This window comes from Gopherus evgoodei, chromosome 10 (genome assembly GCF_007399415.2).
Source record: "Gopherus evgoodei ecotype Sinaloan lineage chromosome 10, rGopEvg1_v1.p, whole genome shotgun sequence".
Taxonomy (NCBI): domain Eukaryota; kingdom Metazoa; phylum Chordata; order Testudines; family Testudinidae; genus Gopherus; species Gopherus evgoodei.
The window spans coordinates 23,782,459-23,797,812 of record NC_044331.1 but is presented as its reverse complement, the minus strand read 5'-3'; the positions used below and the strand labels follow the sequence as shown (position 1 = coordinate 23,797,812).

Below are 15,354 nucleotides of genomic sequence, written 5' to 3'. Positions count from 1 at the left end.
GGGATGGGGTGGGGTGGCGGCAATTGTTCGCCTGGTGAAATTCTTAGGAAAACAGTAGTATATCAGATAGAGACTAGCACAGTTACATGGGTAACAGCTTCATCTTTGAGACCAGAAATCCTGCAAATGTCCCACTTTTAACCTGGACCCTGGAAACACAGTGCCCTGTGTTTCAACTGATCACTCAGCCAACCTGATGGGGGTTGTCAGCTGCAAGTCTTCACTTTGGGATCTTGTAACCAGTGATTGATATAGATGACCAGACAGCTTCTCCAAACAAAGCATTGTTTATGTCAGCAGTTCTCAACCAGGGGTATGTGTACCCCTGGGAGTACGCAGAGGTCTTCCAGCCAGTACCTCAACTCTTCTAGATATTTGCCTAGTTTTACAACAGGCAACATAAAAAGCACTAGCGAAGTCAGTAAAATCTAAAATTTCATACAGACAGTGACTTGTGTTTACTGCTCTGTCTATTATATATAGATATGCAAGTATAATATTTATATTCCAATTGATTTATTTTATAATTATCTGGTATAAATGAGAAAGGAAGTAATGTTTCAGTAATAGTGTGCTGTGACACTTTTGTATTTTTATGTCTGATTTTGTAAGCAAGTGAGGTGAAACTTGGGGGTGCGCAAGACAAATCTGGCACCTGAAAGAGGTACAGTTGTCTGGAAAGGTTGAGAGCCACTGGTTTATGCATTGCAGTAGGAACAAAGCATAACAAGAATGAAAATGAAGGATATTCAAACAGAAGGCCTGTAGATGTATGTTTCCAAGGGTATATGCAGGGCTGCCCCTAGACATTGTGGTGCCCTATGCAGCCCCTCCATAGGGGATACCTAGGCCTCTGTGGGGGTGGGGGGAGCTGCACCCAAGGTCTGTGGGGGCAAGAGCAGGCTTGGGGGGGGGCAGGGGGAAGTGCCCTCCTGCACAAGCTGACGGAGCAGAGTGGGTTGGGGCCGGGTTGCTCCATTTCCTGCCGCCCAGTGATTGCAGGGTGTGCCCGACCCCGCACTCATGGGGCAGAGGGAAGTGGAGTGACTTGGCCCCAGCCCACTCCACTCTGCTCCCCTAGCTCCCAGCCTTGGGACTTGGGGGGGTAAGGGGGAGAACCGGCGGCGTGGCTGGGGCCGAGTTGCTCCACTTCCCGCCTCCTGTGAGTGCAGGGCACCCAACCCCTGCTTCAGTCCCCTGGGATGTAGCTCAGGGAAGGGGTGGGGTAGAATGGGGACGGGTCTGGGTTGGAGCAGGGGTGAGAAGGGGCAGGGGCAGAGCCGGGGCGGGGGCTTTGGGGAAGGGATAGAGTGGGGGTGGGGCTGAATCGGAGCAAGGATGGGAAGAGGCGGGGTGGGGGCAGAGCAGGAGCTATGGGGAAGGGGTGGAGTGGGCGCGGGGTGAGAGTGGAGGCAGCTTTCCTGGCCAGCTCAGCTGGCTGGGGGATCAGGCTGGCCGCTGGAGCAACACTCAGCTGCATAGCAGCACAAGGAAATTTGAGGCACTTTGGAGCCCTACGCAGCTGCATAGTTGGTTTATGGATAAGGAAGGCCCTGGGTATATTTACGCTGCTGGACTGTGAGAGCTGACTTGGGCTCTGGGCAAGGGGCTATTTAACTGTGGTGTAGACTTTCGGGGCTTGGGCTGAAGCCTGGCTTCTATGACCACACCCAAACGTCTGCACCACAATTATACAGCCCATTAGCATAAGCCTGAGTCAGCTGGCATGGGTCAGCTACAAGTTTTAATTACAGTGTAGACGTACCCGTAGAGGCCTGCCATGCCTCAGGTGGGTCTGTCTTCACTCCCTCCCATGACCTCTGTGGTCTGGGAGAACCACTTCTCATCAATGACTCTCAACAACCACTCACTCTCTCCCTTGCAAAAGTCACTTTTATCCCCTTAGAAGCCCTTTGTCTCTTGTTCCCAATTCTGTGTTTACAGATCTCAGAGGTCGGAGGTGGTACATCAAAGCAAATTAGTCTAGTATTGTCCCTGAAATGTGACTAAATAGGTGATTTTCTGAAGCTATTGTCCTCTTTCCTGCTTAGATGCAACCAGACCTTGCTTGAATTCATCCCTTATATTCATACATTACTGTCTTCTTAAATCAGAAAAATAGAATATATAATATTCATAAATTATTAGAGACCAGCACCAAGTCAGTCACAGGGAAGCCAAGTGAAATTGGTGTGCACTTACAGAATTCTGTTTGCATGTGAAAACCATGTGCAGTTACATTAGAACCTCAGAGTTACAAACACCTCAGGAATGGAGGAGGTTCATAACTCTGAAATGCTCGTAACTCTGAACAAAACGTTAGAGTTGTTCTTTCAAACAGTATTGACTTAATACAGCTTTGAAACTTCACTATGCAGAACTAAAATGCTGCTTTTAAACATCTTAATTTAAATGAAACTGGCACAGGAACAGTTTCCTTACCTTGTCAAATTTTTTTTAAACTTTTTCCTTTTTTTTTAAAGTAGTTCATTTTTAATACAGTACTGCACTGTAATTGCTTTTGTTTTTGTGTGTGCTGCCTGTGTACTTCCAGTTCCAAATGAGGCATGTGGTTGACCAGTCAGTTCGTAACCCTGGTGTTCATAACTCTGAGGTTCTACTGTATTTGATTTGTATGTTCAGACATGGGAATTTGGGCTGTGTCTACATGACAGAACCTATGTCGGTATAGCTATGTTGGCATAGCCCCCTAGTATTGCTGCAGTGTACACCGAGAGAAGAAATGTTTCTGCTGGTGTAGGAATGCCACCTTCCTGAACCACCTCTTCTGTCGGCACAGCTGTATCAACACTGGGTTTTTTTGGTGAGCATAGCTATGTCATTGGGAGATGTGGGTTTTTTCAGACACCTGACCAAGCTCGCTATCCTGGTATATAAGTTTTTAGTGTAAACCAAGCCCCAGAAACATAACTGTTGAATTTACCTTTTGCATGTTGGCCTTTGAAAATTGGACTATTCTACTGTATACCCTAGAATGATATAAAGGTAGGTCAAATGAATACTAAATAGGATTGAATTTCACTTTGATGTCATCTTAAGTCATTTTAAATTAAAGAAGGCTTGATAATTTTAGGGCAGTAATTGACCTGAGATCTGGAGGCAATTTGTTCAGCTTTGTTCTTCATTATTTCTTCAAATCTGTTCAAATCTGAACAAAGATTTGTGAATATTAAAAGGGAAAAGTGCATCTCGATTATTCTGAGAACCTTCTGGTAGTTATGTTTAAAATTCAGTGAACCTTGCTGCTTATGTTATATGATGTTTATGAAGTATAAAACACTTCCCATTATGCAGTACAATGAGCCTAGATTTAGATAAATATTTAGCCATTTGTAGATTGATGACCACCCTCAAGATGAAAGAATTGGAGCTCTTAATTTGCATGTGTACAGGAAGAATCATAATAGCAACCGAGGGGTGCAGATTTAATATAAAAGAAAAAGAAATGTTACCATGACCCTTGCATTAGTAGATTTATGTATTTCTTATGGAAAATCCAGTGCAATTAAGATGGGATGAGACAAAGTGATAATTTTTGGTAAGATTTTTATGAGGCCTACGTCTTCCTCAGTTTCCCCTATATTTTGCATTGCTACCCAGTGGAAGGTAGGGAGTAGGAAGGATTAAGTTTGCTTTCCCAGCGGACTAAGAGATGTAGATGTGCATGTCACCTCCCTGTCAGGGTGGAATGAAGAATCACCAAGGAACTGGTTAAAATCCACCCAGATCAACACTGGGGCCAAAGAGACAGTGCAAGCACCAATGACTCATGGATTTCCCCACCTCTCAGCAGGGAAGCTGACTAGAAACCCCAACTCAAGATCAAAGAACTTGAAGGTGTGTGGTGGGGGAGTAAAATGGGTTCTGGAACAAGTCTGGGCCCTCTCCCCAGAGAATTGACTAAGAAAGTTAGCGAGAAAGCCAGAGAGCCTGGAAAATGGAGTTCCCTGCAGTATGGCTGGTAAATTATTCTGGAATGACCAGGGTGGACTGTACTTTAACTTGAATGTTTCTATGCTAACCCAAGGATGTTCTATGCAAGGTTCCCCTTGACTAATAAACCCTACTGTTTTGAAAACGCTGCTGGAATGTCACTGTAAATACTTGTTGAAGTGCATTAATCCCTGAAGTCTCTACCAGGATCTGTCTCATTTGGACTTGTGGGACAGAGCTCACGGTGTGAAGCAGGAGTGCTGAAGTCCAGAGGTTCAGTCTCAAGAGGCGGTGAAGCTCTGTGGCCTACCTTAAAGGAAGAGTGACTCCCCTTAGAATCTTGCACATTGAAGGGGTTCCCCCAAGAGACTGATCCAAGTTGAGGGAGTAGCACTGATGCTCTGGGTATATGATAGGATGAAACCAAAAAAGTTCCATAGAAATTATTCTTAAAACCAGTAAAATTTATTAGTGAATTATGTCCCTGCTATGGTATTTTATAAGTTGGCTTAAAAATTCTGTAGAAAGTGTATATAATTCTTTATTCAGTTCTCATGGGCTTTTCCATGAGGGATATTATTTGTCTTATGAAAGTATTCTGAAATAAAGTAATTTAGTATATTAAAGTCTGGACATGTGGCTGTTGTTTTAGCTCAATGAGACTATTTTTTGCCAGCATAGCCCAAAGCAGGATGGGATTGTTTTGAAGTTGCATAAAATCTGTAGCATCTCATTGATTTGCTCCACGAGTGGTTTTAAGAAATTTTTTTCTACATGTTTATCATGTTGAAGGCAAACTCTTCTCTAAGATGTCTGACAGTTGTCTGAAACTAGGGAAGGAAATCATTTAGTATATTCCAAGTTGCAGAAAACTATTTGTTTGTTGCTAGATATGTAATCTTATTTCTCAAAGTAAAAATCCTTAGTCATTTCAAATCATAACTATAAATGTAGACAATTTATATGAAGTTCAGTGCATTATTATGTATTTCTTAGCAGTTGTATAAATTGGTTGGAACAACAGCCACATGATTTATTAATCTCTGAAATGAGCAAAGAATCCAATTGTTCATTTAGCTGGGGGAATCCAATGACAAAGCATTGCTAGTGAAGAGAGTGACTGTTTCCCAAAATATTTCTACAGCTTGCGTCAGTTGTTAGGCTTAGGCTGTATCTATACTGTCACTTTCAGCGCTTAAACTTTTGTTGTTCAGGGGTGTGAAAAAACACCCGCCTGAGCGACAAAAGTTTTAGCGCTGAAAAGCACCAGTATAGACAGCTGATAAGCGCCAGTATAGACAGCGATAAAGCTACCACCGCTCGTTGGGGGCGGGGGTTGTCTCAGGGAGAGCTCTCCCTCGGCAATAAAGCATGTGTATACTAGGGTGACCAGATGTCCCGATTTTTATAGGGACAGTCCTGATATTTGGGACTTTTTCTTATATAGCTTCCTATTACCCCCTACCCCTTGTCCTGATTTTTCACCCTTCTATCTGGTCACTCTAGTCTATAGTGCCCATGTCACAGCATTGCTGTGGCTGCGCTGTAACATAGTAGTGTAGACGTACTGTAAGAGTCTTTATACTTGAGGCAGTGTAAGGATGCTTGTGTTGATTATTGCTTAATAAGTGCAAGGGGTATGAATAGTCTGTAGACCATCTGTATAGGAAGTTTAAAAAATGGATCAATGACTATAAGTAGTTGGGTCCACCATTGCAGCCATTTTGTATGTGGAATTTTTCCCTGGGAAACTGTTAATAGCAGCCAAGTGTGTAAAAGTTTCCAGAAAAATGTCGGTATAAAGGCAAGAGTAAGAAGGAAAGGACTGAAATTCTCAAGGAATACTAAAGATTCCACATCTCTGGAACAAGTGAGAGGGAAGGAGACTCAACAAAGACCATTTATTGTAGCTATTTTTTGTATGATAAGTTTCTTAGGGAACAACATGTTTTACTTAAATCTGATGTGAAAAACATTACCCTCATCCAGTTCTTTTGACAAATCCTCTGAAGGGTAAAGCTTTTTATTAGGGCTGTCGATTAATCACAGTTAACTCATGCGATTAACTCAAAAAAATTAATCATGATTAATCATAGTTTTAATCGCACTGTTAAACAATAGAATACCAATTGAATTTTATTAAATATTTTGGATGTTTTTCTACATTTTCATATATATTCTGTATTGTAATTGAAATCAAAGTATATATTATTTTTATTATAAATATTTGCACTGTAAACATGATAAAAGAAATAATATTTTTTAATTCACCTCATACAAGTAATGTAGTGTAATCTCTTTGTGGTGGAAGTGCTGTTTACAAATGTCAGGGTTTTTTTGTTAAATAACTGCATTCAAAAACAAAACAGTGTAAAACTTCAGAGCCTACAAGTCCACTCAGTCCAACTTCTTGTTCAGCCAGTCGCTAAGACAACAAGTTTGTTTACATTTACAGGAGATAATGCTGCCCTCTTCTTATTTGCAATGTTACCAGAAAGTGAAAACAGGTATTTGCATGGCATTTTTGTAGATATTTACGTGCCAGATATGCTAAATATTTGTATGCCCCTTCATGCTTCTGCCACCATTCCAGAGCACATGCTTCCATGCTAATGACGCTCATTAAAAAATTGTTCATTAATTAAATTTGTGACTGAACTCCTTGGAGGAGAATTGTATGTCTCCTGTTCTGTTTTACCTGCATTCTGCCATATATTTCATGTTACAGCAGTCTTGGATGATGAGCCAGCACATGTTGTTCATTTTAAGAACACTTTCACTGCAGATTTCACATAACGCAAAGAAGGTACCAATGTGAGATTTCTAAAGACAACTACAGCACTTGACCCAAGGTTTAAGAATCTGAAGTGCCTTTCAAAATCTGAGAGAGACGAGGTGTGGAACATGCGTTCAGAATTCTTAAGAGAGCAACACTCCAATGCGAAAACTACGGAACCTGAACCACCAAAAAAGAAAATCAACCTTCTGCTGGTGGCATCTGACTCAGATAATGAAAATGAACATGCATCAGTCCGCATTGCTTTTGATTGTTATCGAGCAGAACCCCTCATTAGCATGAATGAATGTCCCCTGGAATGGTGGTTGAATCATAAAGGGACATATGAATCTTTAGCGCATCTGGCATGTGAATATCTTGTGACAACAGCTACAATAGTTCCATGAGAATGCTTATTGTCACTTTCAGGTGACATTGTAAATAAGAAGAGGGCAGTATTATCTCCTGCAAATGTAAACAAACTTGTTTGTCTGAGCGATTGGCTGAACAAGAAATAGGACTGAATGGATTTGCAGGCTCTAAAATTTTCCATTGTTTTATTTTTGAATGCAGTTTTTTTTTGTACATAATTCTACATTTGTAAGTTCAACTTTCATGATAAAGAGATTGCATTACACTACTTGTATTAGGTGAATTGAAAAATACAATTTTTGTTTTTTTACAGTGCAAATATTTGTAACCAAAAATAAATATAAAGTGAGCACTGTACACTTTGTATTCTGTTGTAATTGAAATCAATATATTTGAAAAATGTAGAAAATACCCAAAAATATTTAAATAAATGGTATTCTATTATTGTTTAAGAGCACAATTAATTTTTTAATTGCACAATTAACCATGATTATTTTTTTTTAATCGCTTGGCAGCCCTACTTTTTATTTTTTCCTACACAGGAAAGAATAAAGTCAAAAGATTATCTTGGACTAGGATCAGCTAAAATAGCTTCAGCTCTTGGCATTTTTGTTTGTTAGCATAAGTAATTTATTGTTTCAGTTTAGAAATTGGAACATGGTGTTTTTTTTTTGTACTGAAACAGACCTGTACTGTTGTTTGTTTGTGAGTCTCTCTGCCAGTTCCACCAGTGCCAGTGTCAATGAGATATTGAGGCGAACATGCTTGTACCATTACTCCCCCATGTCTCTTCACAGTGTTGTAATCACTGTGCTTTCCTGCAGTTTGCAAGAGGTGGCAAACAGCGTCCTATTAGACAAGCAAGATATTTCTGAGAGCAGTTTATAGGAGGTGCTTCAGTAGTAACAAGCAGCTGACACCCTCTTCTCCAATACACCATATCGATGCTCATCCATCATCAGTGGGACATGAGATTGCTCACAAGAATGGCTCATACTGCATCAGACCAATGGTCCATCTAGCCCAGTATCCTGTCTTTGACATTGGCCAGTGCCAGATGCTTCAGAGGGAATGAACAGAACTGGGCAATTACTGAGCGATCTATCTTCTGTCGTCCAGTCTCAGCTTCTGGCAGTCAGAGATTTAGGGACACACAGAGAATGGGGTTGCGTCCGTGACCACCTTGACTAATAGCTATTAATGGACCTATCCTCCATGAGCTTATCTAATTCTTATTTTGAACACAGTTATGCTTTTGGCTTTCACAACTTCCCCTGGCAACAAGTTCCACAGATTAACTGTGCATTGCACGAAGAAGTACTTCCTTGCGTTTGTGTTAAACCTGCTGTCTATTAATTTCATTGGGTGACCCGTGGTTCTTGTGTTCTGTGAAGGGGTAAATACACCTCCCTATTCACTTTCTCCACATCATTCATGATTTTATGGACCTCTCTCATATCACACTTTAGTCATCTCTTTTCTAAACTGAATAGTCCCAGTCCTTTCAATCTCTCCTCATAGGGAAACTTTTCCATACCCCTGATAATTTATGTTGCCCTTTTCTGTACCTTTTCCAATTCAAATCTGTCTTTTTTTGAGATGGGGCGACCAGAACTAAACTCAGTATTCAAAGTGTGGCCTTTCCATGGATTTATGTAGTGGCACTATGATATTTTCTGTCTTATTATCTATCCTGTTCCTAATATTTTGTTAGCTTTTATGACTGCTGCTGCACATTGAGCAGATGTTGTCAGAGAACTATCCAGACTGACCCCAAGATCTCTTTCTTGAGCGGTAACAGATGATTTATGTTTTTCCAATGCTCATTACTTTGCATTTGTCAACATTGAATTTCTTCTGCCATTTTGTTGCCAAGTCACTCTGTTTTGCGAAATCTTTTGTAACTCTTCACAGTCTGCTTTGGACTTAACCATCTTGAGTAATTTTGTATTGTCTACGAAATTTGCCATCTCACTGTTTATCCCTTTTTCCAGGTCATTTATGAATATGTTGAACAGCACTGGTCTCAGGACAGTTCTTTGTGGGACCCCACTATTTACCTCTCTCCACTGTGAAAACTGACCATTTATTCCTACCCTTTCCCCCCCCCATTTTACTGATCCACGGGAGGACCTTCCCTCTTGTCCCATGACTGTCTGCTTTGCTTAAGAGCCTTTGGTGAGGGACCTTGTAAAGGCCTTCTGAAAGGCCATGTATACTATGTCCCGTGAATCACCTTTGTCCACATGCTTTTTGACAACCTTAAAGAATTTGAATAGATTGGTGAGCCATGATTTCCATTTACAAAAGCTGTGTTGACTCTTCCACAATGCATTATGTTCATCTATGTGTCTGATAATACTATTCTTTACTATAGTTTCAACCAATTTGGCTGGTACCGAAATTAGGTTTACTGGCGTATAATTGCCAGGATCAACTCTGGAGCCTGTTTTTTTTCTCTTTAAAATAGCATTATATTAGTTAACCTCCAGTTATCTGGTACAGAAATGGATTTAAGAAATAGGTTACATACCCCAGTTGTTTTGCAATTTCATATTTGAGTTCCTTCAGAACTCTTGGGTGAATCCTATCTGGTCCTGGTGATGTACTAGTTTAATTTATCAGTTTGTTCCATAACCTCCTTTACTGACACCTCAATCAAGGACAGTTCCTCAGATTTGTTACCTAAAAAGAATGGCTCAGATGTGCAGAGAAGTCTGATGCAAAGAATTCATTTAGCTCATCCACAAAAGCCTTGTCTTGAATGCAGCTTTACCACTTCCATCATCCAGTGAAACCACTGATTGTTTGTCAGACTTCCTGCTTCCGATGTACTTAAAAAAAAATTGCTATTAGTTTTTCAGTTTTTTGCTAGTTGCTCTTCAGATTCTTTTTTGATCTACCTAATTATACTTTTACCCTTGACTTGCCAGAGTTTACGTTCCTTTCTGTTTTCCACAGTAGGATTTGACTTCCAATTTTTACAGGATGCCTTTTTGTCTCTAACCAAATCTTTTAGTCTGTTGTTTAGCCATGATGGCATTTTTTTGGTTCTCTTGCTGTTTTTTTTTAAAATTTGGGGTTACACGTTTCATTTGAACTTCTATTATGGTGTTTTTAAAAAGTTTCCATGCAGACATTTCACATTTTGGCTGTTCCTTTTAATTTCCAGTTAACTAACTTCCTCATTTTTGTGTAAATTTGCCTTTTTTTTTTTCTTTTTAAGTTAAATGCTACTGTGGTGAGTTTCTGTGGTATTTTGCCCCTTACAAGGATGTTACCTTTAATAACATGATCACTATTACTGAGAAGTTCAGCTATAGTAATTCCTCACTTAAAATCATCCCGGTTAATGTTTCATTGTTACATTGCTGATCAATTAGAGAACAGGCTCGCTTAAAGTTGCGCAATGCTCATAAAGCTGTTTGGCAGCTGCCTGCTTTGTCTACCGCTTGCAGAAAGAGCAGCCCATTGCAGCTGGCTGTTGGGGGGGTTGGAACCAGGATGGACTGGCAGCCCCCTGTCAACTCCCCTAAGTTCCCCGTGTGGCAGTCACCCAGCAGGCTATCAATTGCTGGCAGTTCAGCTGTCCCTCCCCCAACTGCTATGGGCTGCTCCTGCCCTCTGCCTTGGAACTGCTCCTGGGAGCCTCCTGCTTTTGGGGGGGGGGGGAGCTTGCTAGCAGCAGCTGCTGTCTCAACTTGCTGAGCTACTTTAAAAGGCAGTGTACTTAGAGTGGGATCAGCGTACTTAAAGGGACAGTGCACATCTCTCTCTCTCTCTCACACAGGGTGTGTGTCTCTGTCTGCCATGCTGTCTCCCCTCCCTCCATTTGTGCTGCCTTGTAGAGTGTGAGGCTACATTAACAACAATGTGTTCACCCTTGAGGGCTCAGCCGAGTGCTAGTTCATCAGTCAGCACTAAGGCATTCCCTGGGAAATATCCCACCCTCTGACTCCACCACCTCAACCAAGCTTCATAATCATCATTGCTGTGTACGGTATTACATTGTTTGTTTAAAACGTATACTGTGTGTACATCTGTAAAATATATAGTTTTTTGTCTGGTGAAAACAATTTCCCTGGAAGCTAACACCTCCACCATTTGCATTAATTCTTATGGGGAAATTGGATTCGCTTAACATTGTTTCGCTTAAAGTTGCATTTTTCTGGAACATAACTACAACGTGAAGTGTGGAGTTACTGTATTAATCTCTTGCATCAGATCATGGTCCCAGCCTCTTCATTGTGCAACCAGCTTAACTGTAGCCTTATTTATTTTTAATTTTGTATGGGTGAATCTGGCGTTGTTGAGAAACCTAGCATGTTCTGGGCAGGCATTGTTCATCCTTCTGCACAAAGATCTGCCAGTGCACCTTAATCCTGATTTGTAGCCCCTCGACAGTTCCATTCCTGTGCTCCTACCCTGCTCTGCCGGTGTACCTTAATACTGGTCTGTAACACCTCTGCTGTTCCATTTCTGGGCTTCAGTCAAACTCAGCCTACAGATTGTTTGGTACATCTGTGATGGGGACTAGAATACGATCCAATTATTTCCTTCTAACTTTAACTTTTGATTAGCTTCTCATATTTTCAGTAGCAGGATTTGTAAAATTGGCACCTAAAAAAATTCCCTTAACTTGCAGGTGAGTAGGTGTGTGTGTGTTCGTTCTTGACTGTTCATTAAAGTATAAGGGCTTGGCATCTTTTTTTTTTTTTTTAAAAAAGAGACTTTAAGTTCAAGTCCCTGAATCATCCCAGTGAAGTCATGGCTGATGGAAAAACACTGAGGTCTTTGTATTACAGGTTACATAGTTATGCCTTGATGTATAACATGTAATATATCTAAAGGAGCAGACGAGAATCCTTCCAATCCTTTTCCAAAAGGTATTTGCTCATTAGAAAGCTTGTTTGTGGTTTTATTTTGCTGTTTGCTTGATCTGTAAATATATGACATGATTTAGTCATCTGTAAAATTGGGATGATATTCGGAGCAGCAGGTCCAGATTTCAGATGCCTTTTCTTTGCTAGTCCATGAAAAATGTTTCACCTACTTTGTCTCAGTCATAACATTTAGGCCTGCACACGGTCTTGTTTCTTTCCCTGAATTACAGACTTTTAGTGCTTTATAGAGAAAGTGAAGTTTGATTGCTGGGTATATTTAGATATGACACTGCTATAGAAATATCTGGTATGGGGGAATGAGGGAGACATGTTCATTCAAGTTGTGTTGTATAGAATGATGCCTGCTGTGCTTATTAGATGGCCACAACTAGGATTACAACTTCTTTCTGTCCATATGGCAACCGCTTCCCTGCGTGGCAGTGTCGTGAGAGACTTGAAATGGGAGATGTATTAAGTTAAAAATATTGGCCTCACTTTCAGCTTGGTCTGAAATATTTGTGGGAGTGTGTTATAGCACTTTTAAATGTCTAACTATTTGATTTCCAAGTTCAGTCAGGAGCCTAGGTGTGCCAGTTCTATGAAGTACACCTACCTTTATTTCTGAACACTGGTTGGAGGCCACTATTCAAAATCAGGCCATTGTTTGTTAGAAATATTGATACTAAAATTTCTAATACTAGTTCTTTTATATTACAAATTTCTAATATTGACAGGTGGTGCCATAACATCAGACACAAAGGGTTGACATGTCTGACATCATTAAGCCCTTGTGTGAGAAGTGGGCACTATTTTATTTCAGAGCCTTTCTGTTAGATCCAAACAATTATAGGAGCAAATCAGAGGCCATGATTTATAATAAAAGATGGGAAGTACAGTCCTCACTGATCTTATTACTGGGTAGGGCTGGCTGTTCATCATTAGTCAATGTCAGGCTGACTTACTCTAAACCTGAGCAACTTTTCATTCTTCAAACCCAAAACTTTAAAAATGGGGAAAGAGTAAAAGTCCTCCCTGGTGATTTTCTTACAAGCAAGAAAATGAATTGTGTTCAAACTTTCAGGATTCAAATTTAGTACCTAATCCAAAACCAATCAAAATAATGTCTTTCCATTTACTTCAGTGGGCTTCGGATCAGGACTTTGTTCTCCTCCAAGCAAAACATTTAAGAAAGATTAGAACAACATACACCTGGCTTTTGACACTTTTACCTTTCCAAATCAGCCATTATTAATAGATTTTGTTCCATTTCCTTTGTAGGTATCGTCTTGGTAGCCATAAATCCGTATGAGCAGCTGCCTATCTATGGCGAAGATATCATCAATGCATACAGTGGTCAGAATATGGGGGATATGGATCCACACATCTTTGCTGTGGCTGAAGAAGCATATAAACAGATGGCCAGGTTTGTGAAAAAACAGCCTTTGAATTCTGTTTCCCATAGGAATGAGGTCTTAAGTTCCCAGTCAGTGGACGTGACTCCGCTTTTATTTGTACTTAGTAGAAGGTGTTAAGTCTCTTTGCGCCACTGTTTTATTACATTTCAAAACATAATAAACCCATGAAAGTAGCAAAACAGTGAAAAAAATTGTCTCTTACAGACAATACTCATTTGATAGGTAATGGGAAGAATCCACTGGAACTGTTCAGAATTTAGGTCTAAAATTTGATCGGATCTGTAAGGGACACTGTTGTTTCAGACTGATAAGTAACAGAGGGCTGTGTTTGGACCACTATCTATTTTAAGGAACAAATAATTGTGCTTTAATAATGCACATATTTTACAGTATTTACATATAACTCAACACAAAAGATGATTAATCTATGGGTAATCTTAACAATACCCAGGCTTTGGAGAACTGTCTCTTATTCATATCAGTGAAGCCAGTGTTGTACAAGTTAGGTTTGGAAAATAACTCATCATCCAGTATTTTGAAGGGCAAAAGAAAATTGCAGAGTGTCTGTAGAGTACAGATACTTGAAATTAAAATACTGTAATGATGCCACTACTGCAAGAGAGTGAATTCTTACTTTAAGTGTTCTTTGAAAATGGATTGTTCAACCCAGGAAAGTGGCCTGTGAAATCCAGCCGGTCTCTCTCAAGGTCATGCCAACTAGAGAATTTGAAACATTTCAGTTTTTGAATGCAGACCGTGGTGGTTGTTCATGTACAGTTAACAAAATGGATCCTCATGCCCTATTGTTATGGATAGAAGTTTTTGACATCCTTGTCCTTCAAGACATATAGCCATTAAACAAGATGGCTGAGTTTTCCATTGTGGTGTGGCAATTATGCAGTACCCTTTGAGAATGAAGCACAGCGCAGATAGGGTGAAAGTGATGAGATGGACACCTTAGTGTAACTGCATGTTCAGTTAAGAATGTGTAAGGGAAAAGGAGAGAATAATATGCTTAAAAGGCAGAAGCCTGGTGAGTCCTCTATGTGAAAACCTCTGAGTTGCATGTTAACCACATAATAGGCCCATTTCAAAAGAATAGTAGAGCATGGTGAATGTGTGTTGATGTAGCATGTTCATAGACTGCTTCTGTCTTCAAATACCCAACATATAGACTGCTATGTATACCCTGTACATACATGAATACATTTTTCACAGCAGTCTGTCAGCTACATGAGGTACCCAACATCTAGATTGCTATGTATATTTCAAGATCTTGGCTTCGACTAAAGAGGTGAGTATAGAATTTGGTGTGGATGAAATAGCAATCATATTTTCACTTATAGCTGCTTCCATCTGGGGGACTCATTGCTTTACAGACATTAATGAATTAACCCTTGTAAATGTCTGTGAGGTAATAATTTATTTCTGTTACACAGAAGGGGAACTGAGACAAACAGGCGATACTAGGCAATAAGTGACTTGCCCAAGGTCACCCAGTCAGTCTATGGCAGTGTGAGGATCTCCTGACCTCCAGCTTTGTGCCTTAATCCAACACCATCCTTCCTCCAGCAATATTTCAGTAGTTCAGTTCTTGAATAATAACAAATGTCATGGGTAGAAATTTCTTTGAGAATGGGTTATGAGATGTTAGAGGTGTGCAAGTGATATTTTAAAATACTTAGCACTAATAAACTGAAATAATTTGTTTGTGTGCCTAGAGAATGTTATAACAATGTATTCCTTTGTGAATTTATTTATAAAAGTTACTGTCATTTAAAGTGTAATTTAAGCATATGTTGGAATTATAGGGGAGTATTTCAGCACCTCATTCATTAAATAACTTTACAGAATTTCTCTGCACTGAAGTAATGAGCTACTTGTTTACATTTTATGCCTATTCTTAAGTTCTGTTTTCCTTTCTCCATTTTGTACTAGTTATCTTTTCTTCCTT

General features: G+C 40.0%; 1 protein-coding gene across 9 annotated transcripts in view; it reads left to right on the top strand.

Moving 5' to 3' along the window:
* The window catches only part of MYO5A (myosin VA), a 204,223-nt gene that overhangs the window by 77,696 nt on the left and 111,173 nt on the right, over positions 1-15,354 (top strand). For all 9 annotated transcript variants that reach the window (XM_030577446.1, XM_030577444.1, XM_030577439.1 and 6 more), the window contains exon 4: positions 13,264-13,408. In XM_030577446.1, coding sequence (XP_030433306.1) covers positions 13,264-13,408 — 145 coding nt within the window. The remainder of the gene's footprint in view (positions 1-13,263; positions 13,409-15,354) is intronic.